General features: G+C 44.7%; 1 protein-coding gene across 7 annotated transcripts in view; it reads right to left on the reverse strand.

Annotated features, from left to right (window-relative positions):
• Positions 1–27,372, reverse strand: part of GTF2IRD1 (GTF2I repeat domain containing 1) — a 178,236-nt gene that overhangs the window by 12,859 nt on the left and 138,005 nt on the right. For 3 of the 7 annotated variants that reach the window (XM_043499307.1, XM_043499306.1, XM_043499308.1), the window contains 8 exons: positions 27,284–27,342; positions 26,977–27,039; positions 24,673–24,756; positions 23,146–23,329; positions 21,420–21,448; positions 15,832–15,852; positions 5,421–5,468; positions 542–619 (listed from right to left, as the gene is read on the reverse strand). In XM_043499307.1, coding sequence (XP_043355242.1) covers positions 542–619; positions 5,421–5,468; positions 15,832–15,852; positions 21,420–21,448; positions 23,146–23,329; positions 24,673–24,756; positions 26,977–27,039; positions 27,284–27,342 — 566 coding nt within the window. The remainder of the gene's footprint in view (positions 1–541; positions 620–5,420; positions 5,469–15,831; positions 15,853–21,419; positions 21,449–23,145; positions 23,330–24,672; positions 24,757–26,976; positions 27,040–27,283; positions 27,343–27,372) is intronic. The other 4 variants (XM_038375622.2, XM_038375620.2, XM_038375625.2 and 1 more) reach the window with 2 other exon arrangements.

A 27,372-nucleotide genomic window follows, 5' to 3' on the forward strand; every position in this document is an offset into this window, starting at 1 on the left:
ATAATGGGACACACAGACAGCCTGCAAACCGTATTTTCAAATACCACCTTCCTTCAACTCCATGGCCTACTTCTCTGCCACTGTTTCAAGCACGTTTTCCCAAAACATGCCTTGTGTCTGGAGTTTGGACACATCGTGATTGAGCCTTGCTGTGCAGCAAAGAGCAGGCAAAGGTCGGGTGCATGTCATGCTCCTAGGAGTTAGGAGGCAGGTGCATTTGCTGAGCACACCACTGTTTATTCCAACTTTTCACATCTTAAAAATGCATCAGTGGCTGATGTAAGACTAAAGAAGTTGTATTGCCTGGACAAGTTTCTTTCCCCCCTTAAAAGACTGAGACGTAGACAAGAAGGTCACAGTCCCAGCTGTCAGTCACTGGTGAGATGAGGAATGTCTCTAGAGATGAGCTGAAACATGGGACAGTGAGAAGAAACCTGTGCCCCAGCAAGCTGCCATGTGCTCGGTCCATAAATAGAGCACTTCAGCCTCATTAATTTTAACTAGAGCTGCTCTCATAAGAAACTGCAAGGAGGCAACTCACCGTATTTTTCATTGAAAAGCTCTTTTACTTGCTCTCGGAGAATCACCTTTTCGCCAAGCCTGTTTGCATCGTCCTCATCTGTAAAGAGAGGATACAGGGATCAAGTAGCCCACTTAGTTCCCCCCACCAGCATAATCAACAACAAAGACAGGTCCAGAGAACATGTAATCTAACTGCCACATCCAAAACGTAACAGATTTCAAACTGCACTGTTCCTTGCCTTGCACCTTGTGTTATCTTTTATACCTGTCCAATGAGTATAAAATGCTGTCAAATCTGGATTTGCCACCCACTTACATGAACAATAGCATTTTACATCCACTTTGCAAGGCTGTAAATGACAACACAGTAAGCAAAGCAATGGAGATGCAGGCCCTTAGAGTCCCAAGTACTCCCAGAAGTGATATAAAAGAGTGAGAGCACTTTGATAACCAGGCTCTTAAGTACAGGGTTGTTTTATAAATACGTCATATAATCACCCTGGCCGTTCTAGCCTTCTTAAATCATGCCAAACTTCATTTTTCTTTATTCTTTCATTTTATTGACAGTCACTTATTTAGACTTTTTGCTGCTATTCAGCATCCTTAGGGCATCAAAGAAACAGTTGCATCCAGAACATGATTTCTGCAATGCTTTCCCAGCCCTGAGACTTACAGATCCTGGTGATAAATCAACAGTCTTTTCCATTCCTCTCTATAATTCAAACAGTGAATAGTTTCAAACACACTCTCTTTTCCCCCACACACAAAATCAGAAGAGAGTTCTTGCGGCTCTAAAACCCAGATCAACAAACGGGGCTGGGTATCTGTTAAGATTACATTGTCATTTACTTCAGCTGCATACTTGCTGGCTACCTAGTGGAAAGCACAGTCCAATATTCCTAATAGAGAGTCATCCTCTTGAAATTAACTTCGCTGTCTGTCCACAGTTAAATTACTCCTGGAAGGCACTTGCTGTCTTGACAAGTGCAGAACTTGAGGGGAGGGCGGTTGGGGATCACAAAGCTCGATAAATGTGGATCAGTGGCACATACAGTTCCACACATACAAAGCCTGCTGGTGTATAACCATCCTTTCTGTTTCTAACACGGTTAACGATTCAGAGTAGGATACGGTGATCTAGGCATGTGATAGGTCCAAGTGGTTCAGGGAGCTGAAGTAGGAAGGGAGCTTATTTCAAAAACAATGAGAGACACTGTGTTAGCACAGGAGTGGCCACAGGGCCATCTTCATATCCCCTCTCCCCGAGTCCTGTTGTTCTGGCTGAGGTACGATTTAATGCACATTTTAGCATCATTACTGGATTGTAAAATACGTTTTTGGTTATGGTACTTTACACAAGGCTGTGTTTGTCTAGGGTTGATAAGTTGGGACAGGGTCTTTCAGTGGTATCCAAAGAGATATAGTACATTTGCAAATAGGACTAGAATACTGTTAAAAAGAGTGGACGGAGTTTGCTCAACCCTTCATTTCCCTGGCCAGCAGAAATGGCATTTTCAGGGTCCGGGAATGAAGCTCGTTTAAAGTACTCCTCTCAAGCAGTCCTTTCTGGCTAATCCAGCTCAATGTGGGGCTGCGGGAGGGGAACAATATCAGAGGACCCTGCTCCCTGTTATCTCCCGCCATTAACAGCTTTTTTAAACAGACAGACTCTTCCTCGTTAGCAATTAAGATTAGGAATTGGCCTTAATATTTAAGCGAGGAGAGTCAGCTTCCAGTTAGTGTCTGAAAGATTGAACACCCTCGTAGGAAATAAATACAGTATTGAAAGGAAAGCATATTGTGTACTGCACATGTACATAGGCAAGTTACATACAGGACATATTCATCTGACGACACAGCCATGGTGCACAGATATTGACAGTTTGTTTGATCACTGCTGTTTGTTTAACTTCAGCAGCAATTTGCTTGCAGCCTCAATTCAGGAAAGCATTTCAGCACATGTTGAAGTGCGTTGTTGAATCAGGGCCTGAGTTGCTTTAGCATCATCTTCAGAGCCCTGGGTTTTGTTCTTGTAGAACTATTGTCCAGTGTGCTTGGCTTTCTCACAGTTTGTTTGCCAACCACCTCAGAGTTGATGTCTTCAATACTGCCAATACCAGACATTCAAAAATCCTGAGTTAGGCCCCCAAAGGCATGAGATTCATTTAATAACCACGACATTTTATTTGGTTCTTTTTTCTGTGTCTTGGGTTTCTGCACCTTTAGGATGCACTTCACTCAGGTCACATTTCCAAGGTTTTCTCTAAAACCAGGAGGGTTAGAAATGTACTTTTTAAATGAAAGCTGAGATTCTCATGCCTCCAGGAGTTGGGGCTTTAAGTAAAACGGAAAGTAGTGTGAAATTCGCAACAGAATCATAAGAGTTAGCAATATAGCATCCTCATTCCTGACTACCTCACGCACATAACCTGAAGCGTCAGGGCACAGCCTCCTCTGAGCTGTTGAGATTGGAAGACAAAAGCTCTGTATGCCAGACACTGAACTCAGAAAGCAAGCGTTTGTTTTAAAAGAAGCCTGAGGCCAAGTAGCAGCTCATATTCAGTGACCACACTGAAGACGCTTGAAAGGAACATGCCAAAAATTGGCCACAAGGAACTGATTTCAAGAAAGAAAATAAGAATTTCTCTTTTGTTCTCCAATTACAGTAGGCATGTGTTTTAACCAGGGCTGTAGTAGGGTCATCAACTATAACACTTGCACATCCCTTTCTACTCCCTCTGTGACTTTCCTGTTCTTTATGCTGTTTCCTGGGCATACGGATGTATAGATGGTAGCAGACAAAGAAAGAAAGATCAAAATCAAGTGTTTTTTTGTTGCTGTCTAACTTTACAGCATTTTGATTTCCCTGGGATTTAAAATGCTGAAGGTTTTGCCCTTTCACTAATACTCCACGTGACTATCAAAGGAAAAAGATCTAAACTTGTTGTCTATCCTGGGGCTGCTTTGGAATGGTGTGAGGCTTCTAAGTTGGTACCAGGTGACTCAAACTAGACTACCATAAGTTGCGGAAATTCAAACTGAGCATGCACAACAGAGAAGCCAGAGAGGAAGTATAGAAGAATGCAGGGCTTTCACTAAACTGTGCTTTCTTCTTACAACACAGAGTCACCGGTACTGGGCTTCGAAGCAATCGCTATTTCTCATTCAGGTCTGTAGATGGCTCTAACCAGACATTTTTCAGGGCACAATGTTCATTTTCTAGGTGTAACTGGGCAGGAGAGAACATGATTTGGCTTTTTACATATTTGATATTGTAATATAATTGACTCAAGAAAACCACTAGCAATACACTCTCATGTACCGATCCTGTGCAGCAAAGCATTGTTATACAAACCTTCATGGCACAGCGCTGTCCTATAATTTTTAATGGACTTTTTAAAAATAAAGCCAATAAAGATGGTGGGCAAAATATTTCATTCCTCGAGTTGGTGCCTAAGGTTAGGATTCCAAATCTGCAGGCAGGCACTGAAATAAAGAGTTATCCAGCTTCATGATGCTTTGTTGATTTGGCCCATATGCAGACACAGAGAGTCTAATTCCCCAGGGGAGAGTTTTAGTTTAGCCGACTGGATAGAGTAGCTCAGGGGAGGGTAATGTAATCTGTGAGGGAGCCTTTCACCTCCAATTGACTTGAATTCAACCCAGGTCAGCAGTAAGTACCGCCGAATGGTTGTTTGGTGCCCTACATAAAGTGAGTTGATCAGTTCTGGTCCAGTTCCTGGTGTGCCAATGTCTACGTTATTTACAAATGAAACCTCCGCAGCGAGTATCCTGCTTGGTAGGCACAACAGAGGACTGAACTGGGGAGGGAGAATGAACTTCCTCTCACACGCCTACGGGTGGTCTCTTCTGATCGGGACGGAGGGAGAAGCTTGTCCTGCTGCTTTTTAATCTGTCTGTGGAAAAACAAGTCTTTCCATGAAGTGGTGTTAATCTAGCACCTTATACCTGCCCTAAATGCACCCAAAAAAGGAAGGGAAAAAAGTCGAGAACACAAAGAATACCTATGTGAACTGATATGAACTGAAATGCACCCGATGAAGTGAGCTGTAGCTCACGAAAGCTTATGCTCTAATAAATTTGTTAATCTCTAAGGTGCCACAAGTACTCCTTTTCTTTTTGCGAATACAGACTAACACGGCTGCTACTCTGAAATATGTGAACTGAGTCAATTATCAACACAATACCACCAGGATAAGTGGAATCTGCTGACAAGCTTCATTAGGCCCAAATTAACAAACCAATCGTACTTAAAAGGCTCTACGTATGTTTCCTGAGTGCAATTATAAATATGTAGGAGCATGTAATTAACATGTAGATACGTGGGGCCAGATTCCCACTCGGGAAAGAAATGGAGCTCCAATGATGCCCATTGAGAAGTGCCTTACTGTATCATATACAAAAATGATGCAAGCCCTTGTTTATGTTAGTAAATTATCACATACATTAAGTCAATGGAGCTATGCAGATTTATACCAGCTGAGGATACGGCCCAGCATATACAATGATTTATTTAAGTAAATAAGAACTAGCATAATTTGTGTGAACTGCACAATAAGACTTCTCAATAATTAATCAGTTGGATGGCAGCAATGAGCTAAGCATAGATAAGCCAGGTCAGTTTGCCTAGAGCAGAACTGGCACTGATACCTAGAAACTACAGTAACTGGTGTTTAGAAATACATATCACAATTACAAAATATTGTTAAATGCATCTTAAATTCATTCAGCTCTTGATGACATGGGGGAAACAGAGTGAAAGGGAAGGAAAAAACGCCTGCAACTTTGTGGTGTTTTGACAGCTTCGATTCCTTACTAAAAACACAAATACATTTCTTGTCTGCTACCATCTACAATGCATCAACTGAGCTACGTACCATTCAAAGCCGCGTAAGCTTTTTCCAGTGATGTTATCCGTCTAGGGGCTACAGCACAATTTAAAACGAGAGAGAGAGAGAGAGAGAGAGAGAGCGCAATGAGTGCTGTTTCTCATTAGTTCCGTTGCACAATATTCAAAACCAGCACAAATCCCAGTACAGCATTGTAAATGACAATATGAACCTCCTCTGGTCTCTAATCTCATTGGTGGAAAGATCTCATCAGCAGTTAAATATTGCTATAAGAGCTTCATAAACATGATCAGGGGGCATAAAACAGGCCCCAGTTCAGCACAGTATTTAAGCATGTGAATAGTCCCATTGCCTTCAACAGAACTACTCAACTGCATGAAGCGAAGCACATCCTTAAAGGCATTGTTGGAATTTGCGCTGTGTTGATTACAGGACCCTTTTCTCAACATGCTTCAGTTGTTTTGATACACTGCTGATCGTGCTGAAGGAAGAAGCCCTCTAACCCAGGATGCAATTATATGTTTAATGTTAAAGTTATTTCATTAGGCTGAATACGCATGGAGTGAAATTCACTCCTGTGCGGAGGGCCACCCCAAGGGCTATACTCCTCAACCTTAGCTTGTGGTCTTGGGTGAGAAATGTTGCCGAGAACTGCACAGGGCTGAATTACACACTGGGTGCACAGCACCCTTATTTGCTCGATCTCTTTCCAAGCTTAGCCAGATAGAAGGACTCATTTAAATTCCAGGGAAGCCTGCCACAGGCATTCAGGGGAGATATTGCAAACCACTCAATCACCTGCAAACATGCCACATAATCCTCTCTGAAGTATATGTGACATCATGTGAAACACATACACAGAGGAAACAGAAATCTCCCCATATGGGGAGCAGAATGTCCCAAGTCCTTACATGTAAATATGGCTGAAAAAGGAGAATAAATGTCATAAGGGGAAATTATATAGGTAAAGGATAAGGGTGAAAGGAAGATTCTGAGAACTGCCTTTCTTAGCCAGTGCTGTGAAGAATATAATAGAGATTACAGTCCTACATGAGCTTTGATTTCTTGCTGGACTCAGCTTCCAGGATGTAGCAGGGAGAAAAGAGCAGGATAAAGCGGAGAGAAAAGGGACTCTGCAGTGCATTTATTAGGTGGCAGGGTGAGAGCGAGAACTGAAGCTGACTACTGAAATAGCAGTGGAGATTGCAGCAAGGAAAATTCTAAGGCTAAAGCAGATGAAAAGTAAACAGGATAATTGTGTTAGTTCTGTAGCAATGGGAAGGAACACAGTGAAAAAGGGACCCCTAAGGAGATGCTGGCTCTAGTCACCATCTATGAAATGACAAGTGATATCAAAAAGGAATGAATTTCCTGGGGAAAACCAACAGCAACAGAGCTAGGACCAGAATTTGCATTACGGGCCAAAGAAAAATGAAAAGGATCATACCGATAAAGCTGACAGTTTCAAGGGGAGAGGAATGTGAGGCAAGCAAGCTAATGAGGAGAAAGCTCATGAGCAAGCTATGGTAACGATAGAGGCTGGAGGTGATAGAAAAGTATCCAGCGTGAATACGGTTACAGAGAAAGAGCAGCATTCTGGGCACTGAAGAATTGTGGGGGGCGGGAGGAGACACGCACAGAGAGAGAACTCACTAAAATGGAGATACAAAGAGTCTGTTAGGTTATACATAAAAGCAAACATTTCAAACTAAAGCTTAAGAGAACGTGCACTGAAATAAATGAGATAAAACAGAACAAAAATATTTTTATGTTCCTTATACTGAATACATAAGTCTATAATCGCGTGCCCAGGCATCTGCAGTAGAGACTCTTATTTAGCTCAGTGGAGTCAAATCAAACAGAAAAAGAACAGTGACTCACCTTCTAGTAACTGTTGTTCTTCGAGATGTGTTGCTCATGTCCATTCCAATTAGGAGTGTGCGCGCCGCTTGCAGAGTCGTCAGAAAATTTTCCTTCTAGCAGCACTCATCAAGTCGGCTGTGGAGCCCCCTGGAGTGGCGCTGTCATGGCGTTCTATATATAACCCTGCCGACCCAGCACCTCCTCATTTCCTTCTTGCCGGCTACTCCGACAAAGGGGAACGGGGGCGGGTTTGGAATCGATATGAGCAACATATCTCAAAGCACAACAGTTACAAGAAGGTGAGTAACTGTTCCTTCTTCTTCGAGTGATTGCTCATATTAAATTCCAATTACGTGACTCCCAAGGCTTACCTAGGCGGTGGGGTCGGAGTTATGGAATCACTGATTGGAGCGCCGCACTGCCGAAAGCTGCATCACCTCTGGTATGCCAGATGACAGTGTAATGAGGGGTGAACGTGTGCACCGAAGACCAAGTCACTGCCCTGCAGATTTCATGAGTCGGGACCTGGGCCAGGAATGCCACCGATAAGGCCTGAGCCCTTGTGGAGTGTGCCGTAAGAGCCGGAGCTGGGATTTTGGCCAGCTCGTAGCACATGTGGATGCAGGACGTGATCCAGGAAGATATTCCTTGCAATGAGACCGGGAGGTCTTTCATCCAGTCAGCCACCACTATGAATAGCTGGTTCAACTTTCTGAATGACTTTTTGTGCTCGATGTAGAAGGCTAGCACCCGCCAAACATCCAGAGAGTGCAACCTCTGCTCCTGGCTACTGGCACGAGGCTTAGGAAAGAAAAACAGGCAGGTGTATGTCTTGACTCGTGTGAAAACGTGATACGACCTTAGGAAGAAAGGCCAGGTGAGGCCTAAGTTGCACCTTATCCTTGTGGAAGACTGTGTAAGGTGGGTCAGAGGTGAGGGCCTTCAACTCAGACATCCTGCATGCTGAGGTAATGGCGACCAGGAAAGCTACCTTGTACAATATATAGAGGAGGGAGCAAGTCGCTAGCGGTTCAAACGGGAGCCCCATTAGTTTAGAGAGGACCAAGTTCAAGTCCCACGCAGGAACTGGCTGTCTAATCTGGGGATGGAGGCGTTCCAGGCCCTTGAGAAAACATCCCACCATGGGGTTGGCAAATACAGAGCATCCGGACGCTCCCAGGTGGAAGGCTGAAATAGCAGTGAGGTGTACCTTGATGGACAATGTAGGTGCAGGAGGTACTCTAGGATGAGCGTTATAGGCACCTGAATCGGAGGTGTGTGATGTTGGGCACACCAGCAGGTGAATGTTTTCCACTTACCTAGGTAAGTGGCACTGGAGGATGGTTTCCTGCTGCCAAGTAGGACCTCCCGTACAGGTTCCGAGCACAGAAGTTCCATGGGGTTTAACCATGAAGCTTCCAAGCCGTGAGATGGAGGGACTTGAAGTCTGGGTGAAGCAGGCAACAGTGGTTCTGAGTGATCAGGTTGGGGTGGAGTGGCAATGCAATCGGGGCGTCCACTGACAGTTCCAAGAGCATGGCATACCAGTGTTGTCAAGGTCATGACGGGGCCACGAGAATTACCTCTGCTCTGTCCCTGCAGACCTTGAGAAGAACCTTGTGTACCAGAGGGAATGGGGGAAAGGCGTACAACAGGCCATCTCCCCAGGGTAGCAGAAACATGTCCATGACCAAGCCCGGGCTGTGATTCTGGAAGGAGCAGAGCATCAGGCACTTCCTGTTGCTGTGGGTGGCAAATAGGTCAACCTGAGGAAACCCCCATCTTTGGAAAATGAGGTGCACGACATCCGGCCGGATGGACCACTCATGCGTGTGGAAGGACCTGCTGAGTGGTCTGCCAGATCGTTCTGAGCCCCTGGTAGGTAGCCCCCTCCATTCACCTGGAAGCGTTCTATGCAGAACTCCCACAGCTGGCGGGCTTCTCAACACAACGGGGAGGACTGGGCTCCACCCTGCTTGTTGATGTAAAACATGGCAGTGGTGTTGTCCTCCTCACTGCCATGCACTGGCCTTGCAGCCGGACCCAAAAAGTTTGGCATGCTAACTGTACTGCCCTTTGATGTTGATATGACGGGAGAGCTTGTCCTGAGATCATAGGCCCTGTGTTTGCAGATCGCCCAAATGCGCACCCCAATGCAGAGCCATCATGTCTGTTACCAGGGACAAGGAGGGCTGTGGAATGGGACTCCTTCGCACACTGTCCGAGGGTCGAGCCAACATTGGAGGGACTCGAGTATGTGTTCTGGTACCGTCACTACAAAGTCCTGGTTGTCAGGTCCCGGGCGTCTGAGCCTCAGCCTGGCACGCCGGACCACATAAATCCAGGCTGCCATGTGGTGGAGGAGATGCGGGCAACCCCTTGCAGTAGTGGCCGGGAATCGCCTGAGGCCCTGAATGATGTCTGATGTGGCTTGGAATCGCATCTCTGGAAGAAAAGCTCTTGCCTGCACCAAGTCCACCACTGCCCCGATGAACTCTATTCTCTGGGTCGGAGACACTGTTGACTTGTTCACTTTGAGGAGGCGGCCCAGTCTCTCGAAAGGGGATCTGACGAACTGGACCCGAGATTCCACCTGCTCCCTGGTGCATCCCCTGAGCGGCCAGTCGTCGAAGCAGCAGTATACCTGAACCTGTCTCTTGCGAAGGAAGGCTGCTACAACTGACATGCACTTGGTGAAAACTCGGGGGGCTGTCAACAGACCGAATGGGAGGACCAAGAACTGATAGTGTTTGTGGTTGACCTCAAACCTTAGAAATCGCCTGTGCGTGGGGCAAATGGCTATGTGAAAGTACGTGTCTTTCATGTCGAGAGTGGCGTACCAGTCTCCTGGATCCAGGGAAGGGATAATCGTGCTCAGGGAGACCATACAGAACTTCAACTTCACCATGAATTTGTTGAGCGCTCACAGCTCTAGAATGGGTCGGAGACCCCCACTTCGCCTTGGGGATTAGGAAATATCAGGAATAGAATCCCTTGCCCCTGAGCTCCTATGGAACCTCCTCCACCGCCCCTATGCCGAGAAGTGACTGCACTTCCTGGGTAAGGAGTTACTCATGAGCAGGACCCCTGAAGAGGGACAGGGAAGCGGGGTGAGTGGGAAGGGAGGAGCAGAATTGGAGAGAATATCCCACTTCTCCTGTGCGAAGGACCCAGCGGTCCGATGTTATCTGGGACTAGGGACCTGTGCTGAGTTGTCTCCGACTGTTTCTGCACCGGAAAGCGGCGGTGCTGCGGGTCTCTTCCAGAGTCCTTCCGCAGCGCCATCTCCGCCACTGCCGGGACACTGCACTTGGTGCTGGGTCCTGCCACGCCAATGCTGGTTGCGGTCTAAGTGCCACCTCCATGAGGAGCTGCTTCAATCTAAAATCCTGCTCCTTCTTCATTCTTGGGCAAAACCCTTTGTGAATCCTGCACTTATCCACCTGATGAGTTTCCCCCGGACACTTTAAGCAAGCATCGTGGGAGTTGTCTATTGGCATAGGCTTGTTACAGGACTTGGAGGGTTTGAACCCCATGGGACTTAGGGCATGCCCTGAGTCCCCAGGTTGAAGGTGAACCCCCACGCCTGACAGCAAACTATTAACACTACACTAACTATAATGAACTAAACTATCTAAGGAGAACAAATATTAAGTAAATAGAGCCAGGGGAACGTGGAGAGCTTGTGAGCAAGACGCCACGGTTCCAAGGACTGTCACTGGCAGTAAGAAGGGTCTGAGGTGGTGCCAGGTTGGCAGGGTCATATACAGAGCACTATGGAGACACCACTCCAGGGGGCTCCACAGTCGGTCCGACGGGTGCTGCTAGGAGAAAAAACTTTCCAACGACTGTGCACACGGCGTACGCACACCTAATTAGAATGGATATGAGCAATCACTTGAAGAAGCAGCTTGGGCTTTGTAACCAGCCAATGAAAATCACAACATTTCTGTGCAGAATGTCTCAGTTGGACGAGAAGCAGTGGACTCCATGTTCACTTTTGCCGATTATGGGGAAATCAGATGCTTTTGTCTGTAAGCGTGCAGAAGTTATGGTATTGGGATTTGCATCTGTTACTATGGTGCTGCTGTTTGCCATCCTAGAACCAGACAGAGTTTCTGCCAAAGATGCCTGAGGCAACAGTAAAAGCTTCCTGCTGACAGGGAGGGAGCTGAAAAGCAAACTCCACCACCCTAGAATTACAGAGAATCATAGAATCATAGAATATCAGGGTTGGAAGGGACCTCAGGAGATCATCTAGTCCAACCCCCTGCTCAAAGCAGGACCAATCCCCAATTTTTGAGGTGGCTGGAAAGGCTCTCTAGGGTCCTGTCATCCATGACCATGCAACCGGTAACCATACTCTCTGAGGGTAAAACCCTCACATTGTGTAAATTTTCATTGCTTAGCTAAACTCCATGGAGCTGTGACGATTTACACCAACTGAGGATCTGGCTTCTACACACCAACCTCCTAAAAGTTTAACCTAGTCTGCTCTTCAGCACCTCTTGTGTTGCCTCCTCACCCATCTCCTCCCTTGGCAAACTATTACGCTCCCAAATTGTGCAACCCTTACTGTGTGTGTAGTAGTCAGTATAGTAAGGGTGGCATAGCTGGGGCCCAAGATCAGTTATCCCCTAGGAATATCTGTATTTATGTTGCCTGGTGCTATACACTGAGGAGCAAGGTGCTACTCCTCAGTGTAAATAATGGGTTCACACTCTGGCCCTTCATTTTGTCCCCCATTTTAATTCCAAACCACTGCTTAGTGTTTTGCTCCATTAACTAGTTTAAGTAACTCTGTGTTGCTGCCCCTATCATGAATGTGTAGAGTGCTATTACATCATAGAATCATAGGGCTGGAAGTCACCTTGAGAGGTCATCTAGTCCAGTCCCCAGCACTCATGGCAGGACTAAGTATTATCTAGACCCTCCCTGACAGGTGTTTGTCCAACCTGCTCTTAAAAAAAATCTCCAATGGCAGAGATTCCATAGGCAATTTATTCCAGTGCTTAACCACCCGGACAGGTAGGAAGTTTTTCCTAATGTCAAACTTAACCCGCCCTTGCTGCAATTTAAGCCCATTGCTTCTTGTCCTATTCTCAGAGTTTGAGAACATTTTTTCTCCCCTCCTCTTTGTAACAACCTTTTATGTACTTGAAAATTGTTCTGTCCCCTCTTTTCCAGATTAAATAAACCCAGTTTTTTCAGTCTTCCCTCATAGGTCATGTTTTCGAGACATTTACTCATTTTTGTTGCTCAGCAGAAAAACTAAGTTGAACTAAATGGGGTTCCATCCAGCAAGTTCCCTTTTCACTTCTCCCCTACGAGCGATGCTTTCTGTGTCCTACATGGCTCATTGCATTTGTATGGGCAAGGCCAGATTCTGATCTCAGTGACCCCAGTGTAAATCTGAAGTGAAACTGTACTGAGTTACCCCACATTTTCATTGGTGTAACAGAACAGAATTCAGGTCACTGACTCTATACTTCCTGTTTACATATTTTCTCTAGGCTGTACAAGGTTTGCAATACATAATCTCTTTTCACGAATTATACTCTCTAATCACTGATTATCTTATTTGGACTCTCTCTTTTCTAATAATGACAAGCCCTCAATTGACACAGCTCAAAGTGTGGCTTACCTGGGGTCATATCAAGAGGAATTATTAACTCCCTGTTCTTACCTATGAGATTCCTATATTCCTCCAATATAATTTGCTACTGATCACTCCCTCCTCGAGCCTTCTCAGTGTTACTAATGGTCATTGTTTATTAATGGCATCACAACCACACTTTGAAGCCCCAGATGAGATCAGTGCACCACTCTGTTTATGGTGCCAGGTGCTGTGCATGCAGAAAATAAGAGACAAGTAAGTTCCTGCTCCGAAGATTGTACCATATAACGAGACAAGACAAAGTATGGGTGGAAGGGAGGATCTGCACCCCCTTTTTACAGATGGGAACTGAGACACAAGGAGATCAACAAAAGGTGGAAGATTAAGTAGTCTCTCTCCTATACATCTTTATCTTGAACCGTCTTGCTATTCCTGCTGCACCTCCTCTCCCCCTGCTCAGCATAATAATCACACTTGGTTTGAACACCCAATTTACATGGCTTTCAGAGCAGCTCATCCCACTACCTAACTTCACCGAGTCTGGCCCAGAGGTTTCCATGGGAGTTAGATCTGCTTACACTAGGGCTGCACTTTGGCCCAGTACGCGTAGAGTGGTGACCTTGAGAAAACTTTGCAAGAATTACAGTGCAAATAAGCAGAGCAATGAGAAAAAGAGGGGACATAGCTTTCAAATTCTACCAAGAAAGCAAACATAAAAGAGAGGAAAGAACATGGTACAGGCCAAGTTACTTGTGCAACTGCCAATCAGTCAAGGTAATTGGCCAATGGACCAGGCTTTACCTTCAACTATGGAGGTTACCAGTCATTTGGATCACAGATGGTTTAGATAGGAACTAACATGGAGAAATATACAACAGTGTTTTCCCACCTTGGACGTGAATGGATACCTTACCTCACAGAGGCCCCTCATCAGGGGAGCAGCGCATCTCCACTTTCAATAAACTAGGCAAGTGCAATATAGATGCTAGTGGAAATGGGTTTAGCTATTCTGAGCACTGAATCTCAATTCAACAATTCATGTAAACCATTAAAGCATGAAAGTTATGACTGAGACACTTAATCATGAGCAGCTGATGTTCAGCCTTGGAAACTAAGCAATGGTTCCCTGGCTAATACTCCCCATCCGTTTGACAGGCGAGTGCAGAATGTTAATTATTCCTTGCCCACCAACCCTTGGTTTCTGAACAGTTACAAATTTGATTTGCCCCTCAGTTGTGATTTTCTGCCTATTGAGCTTTCCTCACTGCACTAACTCAAGGAAGATCCTCACGTACCAGGTCCTACAATAGTCACCCATCATAATCTAAATGCCAGCCTCACAGTTTTGCCCTCTGGTGCGAATTTACGGCACAAGTGAGGGCCTAAAACAGGCTAGAAGCGTTTGCCTCGAACACCCCAACCTGTTAGTGGATCTTCAGCCAGCTGACAAAAGTGTTCTGTGGGTTCTGCTGACTGAACAAGGCAGACGACTCACTGGTCCACCTGCATATAAGGTAGCTGGGAGTGACTTTTGGAGGGAGAGAGGATCTAGGGTATGGACTGAACACTTCTGAGGGAGGAGCCTGTAAGAGCAGCCAACCCTGGTGAGAAGCCTTGAGCTAAACTTTGTTTATTGCTGAACTCTTTCATTAACAAATCAAAACTCCAGGAAGGCAGTGAATTTCGACTCTGCACTGAGGTATGCAGCTGTCCAGCTGCTTGACTATGCCCACAAGACAGGTAGCTGAATGTCTACATACCCTCCTCTGTGCTCACAGTTATTCGCAGGCACAAAAAGGAAAACCCCTTCAAGACCAGGTCTTAAAGCTCGACAGTAAATCCTTTTTCTGCATTGTACATCTGCACAGACTAAGTTCCTTTAAGATCGTGATTTCATCTCTATCTTGCATAGCATCAGAGACACCATGAGTACTTAACCAATATTATCAATAATCTTACCATGGTGGAATGCATCATTGAGGCATTCTAACCCCTGCTGATTAGGTAGCAACATCCATTTGAGGAAGGGAAGAACATGTGTTCTACAACGTACAGCAGAATAAGCTGGAAGGCACTGAATGAGCAGACGGACATAATATTCCAAAGTTAAATGTTATAGCAATGCAAACTGGCAAGTTACATTTAGGGGAAACATTTAAAGCATGTTATTCAGAGAATGTAGCATGGACTCTGCAAGTATCCAGCTTTTTAGGAGTACTGATTTCAAAGAAAAACATAAAAAGAGGAGGAAGTATATGTTTGGTGGAAAGGAAACCAGCCAAAGACACTTCCAACATTTCAGATAAACACTTATTTTTTGTTTGTTGGATCTGAAAGTTTGAATAAAAGATAATTAAGGTCCCGGTCCTACAAACACATATGCTGAACGTCAAGCGTTTGAGTCATCTCACTGAAGTCAATGCAACTGCTCTTAAAACATATGAACATACAACCCAAAGGGATCTCCTGGCTCATCAAATCCAGCCTGCTGTTGTTGCAGGCAATCCCATTATACAATCTGATCCATAAATTTATCAAACTCCTTCTTAAAACTAGTTAGGTTGTATGGCCCCACTACTTCTAATGGCAGGCTGTTGCAGAACCTCACTCCTCTGATGGTTAGAAACCTTCTTCTAATTTCCAGCCTGAATTCATTCATGACCAGTTCATACCCATTTATTCTTGTGCCAACATTGTTCTTTAGCAAGCTCTTCTCCCTTTGCACAGTTTACTCCCTTGATTATTTGAAGGGTAAATGCTTGCAGGACTGGGACCTAGGCAAAAGAATATTTGCTGCAGGGTGACCAGTGATAATGCTGTCACTCTGGAAATTATTGGAGGATTTGTGTTCTCTGAAGAACATGGCAGAATATGAGATTCTGGCACAGAAGAGGGAAGGTGATCATTGAAACAAGAAAAAAATTAACAGAGGAAGTTAGCTGGTAATCACATTATTACCTTCTGATACTTGTGAGGCCACTGCACATGCAAGTGAAAGAAAAGGAAAAGCAAAGGCAAAAGAGAAGACAAGTTCAACTGGTTGGGATGAAGACTCGATGTTTAAAAAAGGCTTTCAAGTTGCATAACAAATTTACATTATCTGTTTGATTTTCCACTTTCAGATTATAACAGTAATAGCTTTAACATTAAAAAAAATTATATATATATATATATATATTTTCATATTCATCTTGGGGTGGGGGGAAGTTAAGAAAGAATAATCATCCTCCTGCTACTTTTCCCATTCGGTCCCAGGACTGGGAGGGTAAGATAGAGCACTTGGGTCTGAACTTCAGAAGGCAAAGGGAGAAATAGAAATGAATGTCCCTGAAATATGTTATGGTTGGGTCAACGTGAGATCAAGTGCTTTTCCCCGTTTATGAGGAGTTTCAAATGGGAGATGTGCTACGTCAAAGTCTGGTGGAGGACTGTGTTCTTGTGATTTAAAAAAAAAAAAAAAAAAAAAAAAAAAAAAGAAGGATGTCTGAATGTGTGGTTTTTTTAATTAAAGAACACCGCCTGCCCTACTTTATTAATTGGAATATGGGAAATAATCTGTCCATGTGGTGGGGAGTCTGGGGAATAGGACAGATGGGGCTGGTGTGCATTTTCAATCAAAGCACACAAAAATTAACATACAGAAAGATGGGGTTTTTGGTTTGGGTTTTTTGTTTGTTTTTTTTTTTTTTGCTAGATTACTTATGCTTGATATTTTTTTTCAAAGGCTCAAATTAAGTCCGTTTTGTATCTCTATGCCTCGGAAAGAAGAAAAGAAAGAATTTATAGTGTTTATAGCACTGGAATTTCAACCCCCACCTCTTCCATCTCCTTTTATTTTAATACTGAAAGATCATTCCAGTCTAAAAAAGATTCCAAAGGACTTTTCTCTGAACAAACAACATCGGCGGATTGAAAAACAATCAGAAAATTAAAAAACCTGAAAGTAAAGTTTGTTATTAAATACTTATTTTGAGGTGCTGCCCATAGGGCTATATCCAGCTAAATGGGATTCCTTTCCAGAATAGCTATTGCGGTACCACAGCCTAGTGCTGATACTGAAGCCTTATTTTGATGGCTTACTTGAGAGTTAAGTAGTGTATAAAAGATTTGTGCAGACAGTTAAAAGTGAGGACACAGAGATTCATCTGGTGTCTCTCTACCTCAGTGGCTGTAGAAGATTTCACCCTGTTTGAGGTGAGATTTTCAAAAGTGCTGGCCTGACTTTGCTCCCACAGAAGTTCGTTGTCAAACTCTCAGTTACCTCAAGGGGAGCAGAGTTAGGTCAGTCTAGCTACGGTACTTATTTTACCCCATTACCAGAGTAGCTGAGCACCCCCAAATCTTTAATGTATTTATTTTTACACACCCCTGTAGGCAGGACAGTGCTAGTATCCCCATTGTATAGATGGGGAACTGAGGCAAAGCGACTCAACTGGAGAGTGCTCGGCTGTCGATTTACCGGGTCTTCACTAGACCTGCTAAAATCAACACCTGTTCAATCGACTATGTGTTGATCCTCCGGTAGTGAAGACAAGCTCTCAGTTTCACTTCTGTTTAGAGACAGTTTCACTGGACTTCCCAGCTCTCAGGCACTTCCCCAATGCTGTTGTGTTTGGGGAACAAACACTGAAAAAGAACGTTTAACTAAAAGCAAAAGAAAAACCGATTTTGATTTTTTTTTTTAGATGTCAAGGAACCATTCTGTTGTTCTTAGCTTTTAATAAAACCTGTTTTTTTGTATAAGAAGTTGAGGTTAAATGAACATGAAAGCATCCCTTGAATTTTAATTTTTTCATCTCTTTTTTAAAAAAAGTTTCCAATTTTATTTGACAGATGAAAGATGATTAAAGCAAAAGCAATGACATGCAAATGTGTATGTGTAATAAAAGGGATAACCAAATAAAGATTATTACAGCTTGTGTGAAAATACATTTTTCTTTATAAAAAATGCTCTTTTTGATTGAAGATATTTTAGTGAGAAAACTTGCATTTTTGTCAAAAATTTTCAGGTTGTTGAAATGATCAGGTTTCCCCTCACCCCTGTGTTTTTGACAAAAAACACAAAATATTCTACTACAAAATCAGACAAAAACTTAAATTGTTTTTCAAGGAAACTAACACTTTCTTCCCCCCCTCACCCCAAGCTTTACAGATTACATAGCATTTCCAATGTGGCCGGCAAGTTGAACTGTTAATACTTGATCTCTGATCTGCTCCCCACTAATGGTCTGATCTGAGTCAGAGCTGTTCACCTAACTGTAAATATATAGATTTTCCATTAATTTACAGTGTAAAGGAATATTGGGCCAGGATTCACCCCCCCACCCCAGCGTCACTCCAATTTTATGTCCATGCAACTTCATTGAAATGAAGGCCGGTTTCACCAAATCCAGCGACGTGACCGGTCTATGAACTCAGTATCTGTTACTCTGGTGGAGAGAGTGCTTTATAAGTGACACACTTTTCAGTTAATCTAAGGCCTGATGGAAAGGCTATGGAAGTCAACTGTAGCCTTTCCATTGACTTAAATGGGCCATAGCTTTGGCTCCATAGGATTAAGAGGGTTTTCAGTATTGCACAAGCTTGTGCTTGACCTCTGTACAAGGGTGTATTTCACCCAGCTACATCAGTCGTTAAACTCATATTCAATCTCTCACCTCCTGGCAACTCCCATCAAGGGTCCCTAAATGTCTTCCTATCTATTGCATTTGCCATCCCTAAAGCATGCCATCCACAAGCAATGCTGGCCAAGAAGACAGAAAGCAGTCAACAAAGGAGGTAGCATTTGGTTATTTCCATGCGTGGCCGATCACCAGTTGTAAATACTGTTTTAAAAATAAATTAGCTGTGTGTTTAACTGCAAACTATGTCTTTCTCCTACTTCTCCGAACTGTTGGTAGTTTAAAAACTGGGCAGGAGACTGAACTATTCTAATAGTGAACTGGAAAGGATTGGGAGAAATCCCTGCAAGATATTTCCTGTGATACCACCTCCCAAGTGCTTTTACATGTGCTTTTGACTTCTGAAAGTTTTCACAACTAAAACAAAGCTGGTCTCCAACAGGCCCACCTATGGCCAAGAGGCTATCATATTTCCTTCATCACCGCTATCAAGTGTTAACACCAGAGATGAGGGGCTGAGGAGAAGTCCAGGACTGACCTTGAAAAGACAAGAGGATGGGAAATCAACTTGTTCTAAATCAAGATGGGAGCAAAGCTGAGATGGGAACTTCACAGGCGAGCCCATGTGGGTATTAATTCATTACAGGTTCAAATAGAGAAAAGCAACGAACTTTGTTTGGGACGGTGGATTAAATTCTGAAAGACCGAATACAGCTGATGACTTAAAATCAATATAGTGTAATCTCTGTGTTACAGGAAGCAACTGAGAGGATTCCCAGATAAAGCTCCAGAGGATCTTTAATTGCACATACAGCAAAACAAATCTCACCTCTTTTTATTCTCCTTCAAATATATAGTCTGATGTCTGTCCATACTTCCCTTTGACACATTCTAGCTACTTACAAAACAGCTTCATGGAGGAAAAAAAACACCAACACATTCTTCAGTATATAATTCCCCTAGCTGGATGTCATTCTAATTGGAACACAGACTCCAAGATGTTTGAACTACCCACCCATTGCTTTGCATTCATCCATTTCCCACACCACTGTAAAGAAGAGTTGGGACTATGTACTGCAGAGAAAGGAGTAGGTTGGTAGCCAGAAATTAAAGAGATCTGCAGTGAATGCTGAATGTTTGTTCCCAAGTTCAGCCAGGTCTTTGGGCAGAGTAAAACGCTTCACTTCAGTAAGGACAGAAGTTTGGAACCAAGAATCCCCAAATGTTACTCTTTTAGGAGAGGTAATGGGCTGATCACTCTTTAGGCGAGGTCTTGTTTATGATTTAGCAAGTGATGGCCTGCAATTGAGGCAATGCAGCCAACCAATCTGCAAATGCAGGCTTGGAAAGTCCTATTTTGCACCAACTGGACTCACTGCTGCTTGAAGCCAGTGTAAACTCAACCAGTACAAACTGCAGCTTTCCTTCTATACACTTGGGGGTTTTTCACCAGTACAGATTATCCCTGAAAGATGGGAGGATCCCAGAGCCCAAATGGCTACCTTGCAATTAAACAGCCCCATAGCCCCATGAGTCTGAACCATGTCCAGCACAGGTCAGCCACGGGTGTCTAATTGCAGTATAGACATACCCTAGGCGGTGCTGTTCTGGCTGAATACAAAGTGTAACTCTTCTAGTTAGATAAAATAGTAGCTGGTTTAACAAGTCTAGAGATGATGTCGTAGCACCAGAAAGAACTTACTTCTCACCCACCACTTTTTGTCAGTTTTTGCTTTTATTTGGCATGAAACTTGAAAGGAAGAAACAAACAGGCCACAGGAAATCCCATATAAAGGGATCATTAAACTTGGAATCCAAGCTTATTCGTCTCTTTCTGTGCGCATGTTATAAAAATCCCTAGGCACCCAGGATGGAAAAGCATTCAAGGGGCTTTGAACCTCAAAACCAGGGACCATCTGTCACGAATGGAGCAGGTTCTATGGCAGATCTGCTCCTTGTTCCAGCTGTAAATCTGAATGAGTGCAGCGGGGGTATTTCACTCTTATCACCTGACTCCTCAATAGGTCTGTGTACTTTCTCTTTTTTTTTTTAAATAGCATTTAAAAAGTACAAGATCCACCTTCAAGATGGCCCCTCTGTTTCTTTTCAGTTGTTCTCTTGGAACAACTGGGTGTTTTTCTCTCAAGGGTGGCACTTGCCTAGCCCCCAGCTGTGACAAAGCCCAGTTGAGACAGAGAAGAAAGTTTCTTAGATGGGAGTGCCAGCTAACTCGGGCGTGCAGAGCTTGGGCTAAGGGGCAGTTTAATTGCGGTGCAGATGTTCAGGCTCAGTCCCTTAGCCCAAGCTCTGCAAGCCCGAGTCAGCTGGCATGGGTCAGCCGCAGGTATTTACTTGCAGTGATTAGAGCGGGAGAAACTGGAACTCTGGGCAATACTCATTATATTAAGTTCCAGTCATTTGTGGTTTTCTCCACCAGTCACACAGTTACTCCATGTATGTGTCCATGAACAGGGGATGCTCCATTTCCTTTTTGCTGCAAGTAGATAACAGTCCTTCAGAACATACAAGCAACCCACAGAGGAATCTATGACACTCTCTTGTTTTTATTACATTGATCATTCACTCCCATCCAATAAACTTTCTTCCCTACTGCATCTGCGAGCTAATAGTAACGGATATTTAAGAGGGTCCTAGATCAGCATTTTAAAAAGGCGGGAAGTTTCAAGGAAATACCGCCAGCATAAATGTGTGAATTAGGAGCCAGCTGTCCTCATCCGGGTGCCATGGAACTCCACCCGATTCACCAAACAAGCAAGGCTTGGACCACATTAAATGAGAAATTAGGGCAACAGCAACTTTCCCCACACTGGTGAAGTGAGTGCATCATTAAAGGTATGTAACTTCCTGACTGACAATACATACTTAGTCATTGCTTTGCTTAGGTAAATAGGCATCTCCTCTTACCAGGTTTGGGGATGAGTCCTTGAAAAGGCCTGGAAAATACAAGGAGAAAAGAATACTTAGAATGAAGCCAAGGGAGAAAGCAGGCACGCCTACGACTGGCGATTGTTGTGAACAGCAGTGATACTTGTTAGTCATTATTTGATAGTTAGTGACGAGGCCCCAATCATGATCAGGGCCCATTGCGATGGATGCTGTTCATACGTATGAAGACATGGTCCCTGCTCTGATGAGCTTATACTTAATCTGAAACACAAGGCAAGAGAGGCAGCTGGTCCAATGGGGAAAAGAAATCACTGGGCTGGGATTCAGGAGGTTGGGTGCTCTTCCCAGCTCTGTTACTGATGTACTGTGGGACACTGGACAAGCTGCTTCCTGGCTCTCTTTCCGCTCCCTCCCTTTGTCTGTCTTGTCTTTTTAGACACTGAACTCATCAGGGCCAGGACCGTCTCTCACGATGTGTATGTGCAGGACCCAGCACAATGGGACCCTGGTATCTCAGTTGGGCTTCTGGGCACTACTCTCCTGTGTAGCGTTTTTCATCCATAGATCTCGAAGAGCTTCACAAGGGAGGTCAGCATCATTATCTCCACTTTGCAGATGGGGAAATGGAGACCAAGGGAGATGAAACAACTTATGCAAGGTCACCTAGTGTCAGAACGGGGAAAAGAACCCAGGGTCTCCCAAGACCCAGTCCAATGCTCTAGTCATTAAGCCACCCTGCCTGCACTCTGGGAGTTAACAGGGTTCTGAGCCACAGCCCACTGAAGTCAATGTTAATCTTTCCATTGTTTTCTGCAGGCTTTGGATCAGGCCCTTGTAGCACAGCGTCTGACTGTTCCAACTCATCTGAGAGGTTTTTGGTTTTTTTAAAAAAAAGGCGCGCGCGCGTGCGCGCACACACACACACACACACACACACACACACACACACACACACACACACACACGTTATACCCTTCCCGAAGCTACCACTAACTCCAGCCATTGCTGATTGCATGATTTCCTTGAAGCCACACAGCTGGAGTGACACACAACCCAACTGACCCAGCATAGCTTGTTGTAATCCTCCCCCACCCCCGTCACATGCACACAAACATTTAAGAGGGAGCACTCCTCAGTGCTCTCTCATTAGAGTCTTGGCACCCTGCGGTGATGGGAGACAAAGGGTGACTTTTTCATTCCTAAAAAGAAAAGGGGTACTTGTGGCACCTTAGGGACTAACAAATTTATTTGAGCATATGCATTGTCATCCGATGAAGTGAGCTGTAGCTCACGAAAGCTTATGCTCAAATAAATTTGTTAGTCTCTAAGGTGCCACAAGTACTCCTTTTCTTTTTGTGAATACAGACTAACACGGCTGCTACTCTGAAATTTTTCATTCCTGTGATGTTTACCCAGGTACTTATTTTTAATATGATCTGGCCCCCTCTGGCAGGCAACAACTGAATGAAAAGGAAGAAGAGGAAAGGGAGGGGAAACCTCTATTTTATAGCTCACTTCTTTCTGTCAAATTGTTAACTGCCAGCTTAATTGTTGTCTCTCAGCAGGATGGAAGCCGGTGTCAGAGTCTATTTATAGCCTTTCCCTTGAGGGGGACTGGCAGCACATGTGATGGATTTAGCCTCAGAGACTTAAGTGCAGGCACCTGCAGGGTCACTGGCACTGGAACCATGTTGTGGGTTTCCCTCCGCCCCCGCCCCCAGGCTGCATGGCAAACAGTCCTCACCTTGTTACTGTGAACTTGATTTTGTCAGCCACAGCTAATATTCTCTCCAGGTTCTGAGATCCAAAAGTGCATGGTTTCCTGAATGGAATTCCAGGGGGGAGCCCCTCTATAATCACAGACCCTGGGTTGCTTTTAATCCGTTTGTACGGCACTTGCACTGGGTACTTGATTCCCAAGGCCTCGCCTGGAAGAAAAACAAGCCATACATACATCTTATGTTTAGGATTCAAGCAGGATTTCAGGTATCAGGTGCGGCCTCAACTCCTGTTATTCCACACATGTGCAAAATCTCCCCACCTCCCCCCACCCAAAGTGCACGATCAAGTACAGAACCAAATGTGTGAGCTGCTTAATGGAGCATGTCAATCTTTAGATCAAGGACCAGCATTTTCAGGCCATCACCATGGGGACGATCAGAATGGAATGGTCCTGAGGCAAGTAGTGAATGCACAGAGCCGCAGCGAAGAGCTGATGAAGCAAAGGAGAGACAATTAGGGAGCTAAAGCTACATTAAAAAAAAAAAGGAAGAAAGGAAAAAAAGATAAAGGGCATCCCAAGTTGGTGATCATACAGTACAGTAGGAAGGATGAAAGGTAAATGCTGTTCACTTTGGGACATTATTTGGGGCAATTTCCATTCCATTTTCCTTCCCCCATGTCCATCCGCAGGAATAAGGCCAGCAGCTTCCACTTGAGAAAATGCAATCACATGTTGGATGGCAGAGAGCAGCTACATTGGGTAGACTCCCTACGCTCCTTGGACTATGCTCCAAGGGAGGGAGGAAGGTCCAATGGTTAGGGCACTAGGCCTGCCACTTGGGAGACCTCCGTTCAGGTCTCTGCTCCACCAGAGACCTCCTGTGTGAGCTTGGATCACTTACTCCTCTGTCTCAGTTCCCAATCTATAGAGAATAGCACAGAGGTGTCGGGGGCGGTGTTCAGATAGTCTAGTAATGGGGGGCGAAGTAAGTGTCACAGACACATCCCCAAGGAAACACAGAGGCAGACAGAAAGGACCTGCCTCCGAAATGCCCTACTCAGTGGCTGATACTCTTTGTTTATACTCATTCCAGTCCTCCCCTCCCCTCCCCCCCCAGCACCAGGAGTTCAGACGCATTTTCCTGGCTCTACAATGCTCTGCTAATGAAATTATCATCTTCATCCTTCAAGGGGGGGAAGGGGGGGGAAATCTGTCTATGAACTGCAAGTAGCATTAATAAATGATGCATGCTCCCTATAACAAGAATCTTTCCTGCTAAGTAAGAGCCATCTACACTACCAAAGCCTTCAACAAAAGCCACTTATTTCTCTCCTCAGAGAACAGAAACACCGTTCTGTTTTAATCCATGCTCAAGTGCCATGTCCCACATGTGACCCTCAGAACAACTGCTCTAAATGGAAAGGGGGAAGACGGATGAAACCACCCAGAGAGAGGTTATCAAAACAGAAATTCAGAGGAACAGAGAGATAGGAAAGGGAGAAGACACAGAGAAGGTAAAGATGCAGGAAAATCACCCTGATCTCTCACCATATTTCTTATTGAACAGATCTTGGACTTGCTCCCTTAGAGTGTTAGCAATATCTATTCTTGAAAGCCTGGCGTCATAATTTTCTGTAAAGTAAAGAAACAATTATGGACTTTGGCTGTTCAATTAAAAGGCACTCTATATGACTTTTAAGTAATACAATTTTCTAATTATAGGAAAGTCCTCATCTAGCAATTAACCAGTCCCTAGAGTAGGTCATTCACAGTCCTGAAAAACCAAAAAATAGTTTCAAGAGAAATTGATATTTTTCTCCTGGTCTCGAAGAACGCTGAGCAAGAACTGCACTAAATCTGGGATTCAATCATCGTAATTACTGACATTACACAAAATAACCAACCTCAAGCCATGCTCTGCAAGAGGCAGGAAGCATTCTGAACTGGTGCTCTAAGGGATGGTTCTGCAGAAGAGGTCCCGAAGAAGTCAGGGACCTGGTTACTGCAGTCGGCTCTGGTGTTAGCTAACCAAGGAGGCAGGAATGTTGTGGACAACTCTGACTCTGGGTTGATTCTGTTTAGACCAGAGCAGTGATAAGTCAGCCACAGGGAAAAAAAACAAAAAAAAAACAAAAACCAAAAAAAAAAAAAAAAACCCTCAGACAGTCCCAGCACCACCACAAAAACAGTTCCTTTGTAAGGGCTGCCTGGGCTGCGTCTCTGCTGTGAGCTAGGGGCGTGATTCTCCTGGTCACGCACACATATACTCACGGTGGGTCTCATCAAGCGAATGCAACTATAAAGAGCAACGTGGTTGCAATAACACAGGTAGCAACTGCTGAGGCACGGCTGAGGTACATACTCGGCACAGCTAAAGCAATACCTTCACTGCCACTACCCAGGTTACCGCAGCAGCAGTGCTATTTATATTCATGCTGGCTAGATGAGTATCTTGGTGTCCTAGGGCCACACTCAGACTACCCCACTAATACATGCACCTACTTATACCAAGTCTGAGTTCAGATTGGCACGAAAGATTCAGATGGCATGTTAGGGGACATGAATGTTTGGCACTTTGTCTAGGAAAGGCAAATGGGCGCACCGGTTGCTTACATTGGGTTTAAATTTGGCTGCATGTGTAGCTAATTCCAAGTAATTGTTCATTCTAGGTCCGCTCCACAGTCAATGGGGGGGGTCTCTCCACTGATTTCAACAAGCCCCGGATCAGGCCCTTCAGCTGCGAAGGTCCGTGCGCTTTGCCGAGAAATAAAGTACAGAGCATGGCACTTGAATAGCTCTCAACGCTTGCCTTTCTCAAGGCTCTGTCTATACGGCATGGTTTTAAAAGCACAGCCGTTTCTCCTTTATAGTTGTGGGGATGCCATGACAGTGACAACAGAGGCTGGACATACCGGGAAGAAAAAGCCAACTCTAGTCTGTGAGAAGGCCTGTGTGCATGAGACCGGGAAGCAAGTGCAGTGCTGTTCTGGCGAGCACTGTAGAGCTGAACGGTACGTATGTAAACATCAGCAGGGTTGAAAGGCCCCCAAAATGCAAACCCCAGGGCTCAGAGTATTTAATTTTGTGCCTTGCAAGGTCAGATTGAGAGATAATTAAGTCGTCCAATTATGACGTATTCCTGAATGCCTCTCAAACCCTCTGTGTTCAGAGCTTGCCCAGACTTTGCCTCGTCCCTCCTTTTGATCCTTCCTGTCCTGCCGCCATACTGCTTCTTCCGTCTTCTCCCTCTAGCATCAGCTTTGGACCCTTCTTCCACCTGCTTGCCAAGCCTTTAAACCACACTGCTGCCTGGAGCTTTTGCTACATTCATCTCCTCAACAGCAACATTTCCATGCCATCACATGAACCGCATGTTGTCTTCTGCGGGACAGATCGCTAGTGTTCACCAGGGCAGCCAGGAGGAAGAATGCTCTTGTGGTGAAGGTACCACCCTGGGATTCAGTTCTCTGCCCCACTGCATGTCTGACAAGTCATTGTTATGTCTGGGCCTCGTTTTCCACATCTGGGAAATGGGGAGATAACACTTCCCTCCCTCCAAGCAGTGCTGTGCAGATATATACACATTAGTGACTGTGGTATGCGCCAATACTGTGCTGATGGGGGCTATACTAGTACCTAGACAGACAGGGGTTGGCTTTCATGCTGTAAATGCCACCATACACAGATATATTAACAAGAGCTGAATGAGAGGTTAAATACTGCCCTCTCTTACCACAGCCAAGTACATTCCAACCCCCATGTGGTTTCATAGAAGACTGGCATGGAAAAGCTCTTCTTCTTAAATGCACTTCAGACTCACTGGAGATCTTGCCAGATGCTGCCCACTCTTACCTTGAAAACCCTGTCTCTTCACAGCTTCATCGACAAGGGAATCACTGGAGTCTCTCTCGCTGGCTGCAAAGACAAGGGACACGGCAGGCAGCGTTAGGGCCACCTGTGCAACTGAAGCAACAACAAACAAGGCCCTAATTTTCGTCCGCAGCTCCCAGTGCACTGACTGTGTTCACAGCACTCTGAGAAATCAGGCCTAAAAGACTACAGAGGAAGGAGAAGGTATGCAGTGCTCTGGAAACGGTTTTGATTCCTTTCATGCTTCATTATGGGTGCCCAGGGTTATCTGTAAGTTTCAGAATCCTACCCATAGCTCCTGGGCTGTCAGAGGTAGTCTCCTTCACTCCCTCCGCAAGAAGCTCTGGTCTGGAAAACATTGAAAAATCAGAAGAGTGA

Source organism: Dermochelys coriacea, chromosome 17 (genome assembly GCF_009764565.3).
Source record: "Dermochelys coriacea isolate rDerCor1 chromosome 17, rDerCor1.pri.v4, whole genome shotgun sequence".
Lineage (NCBI taxonomy): Eukaryota > Metazoa > Chordata > Testudines > Dermochelyidae > Dermochelys > Dermochelys coriacea.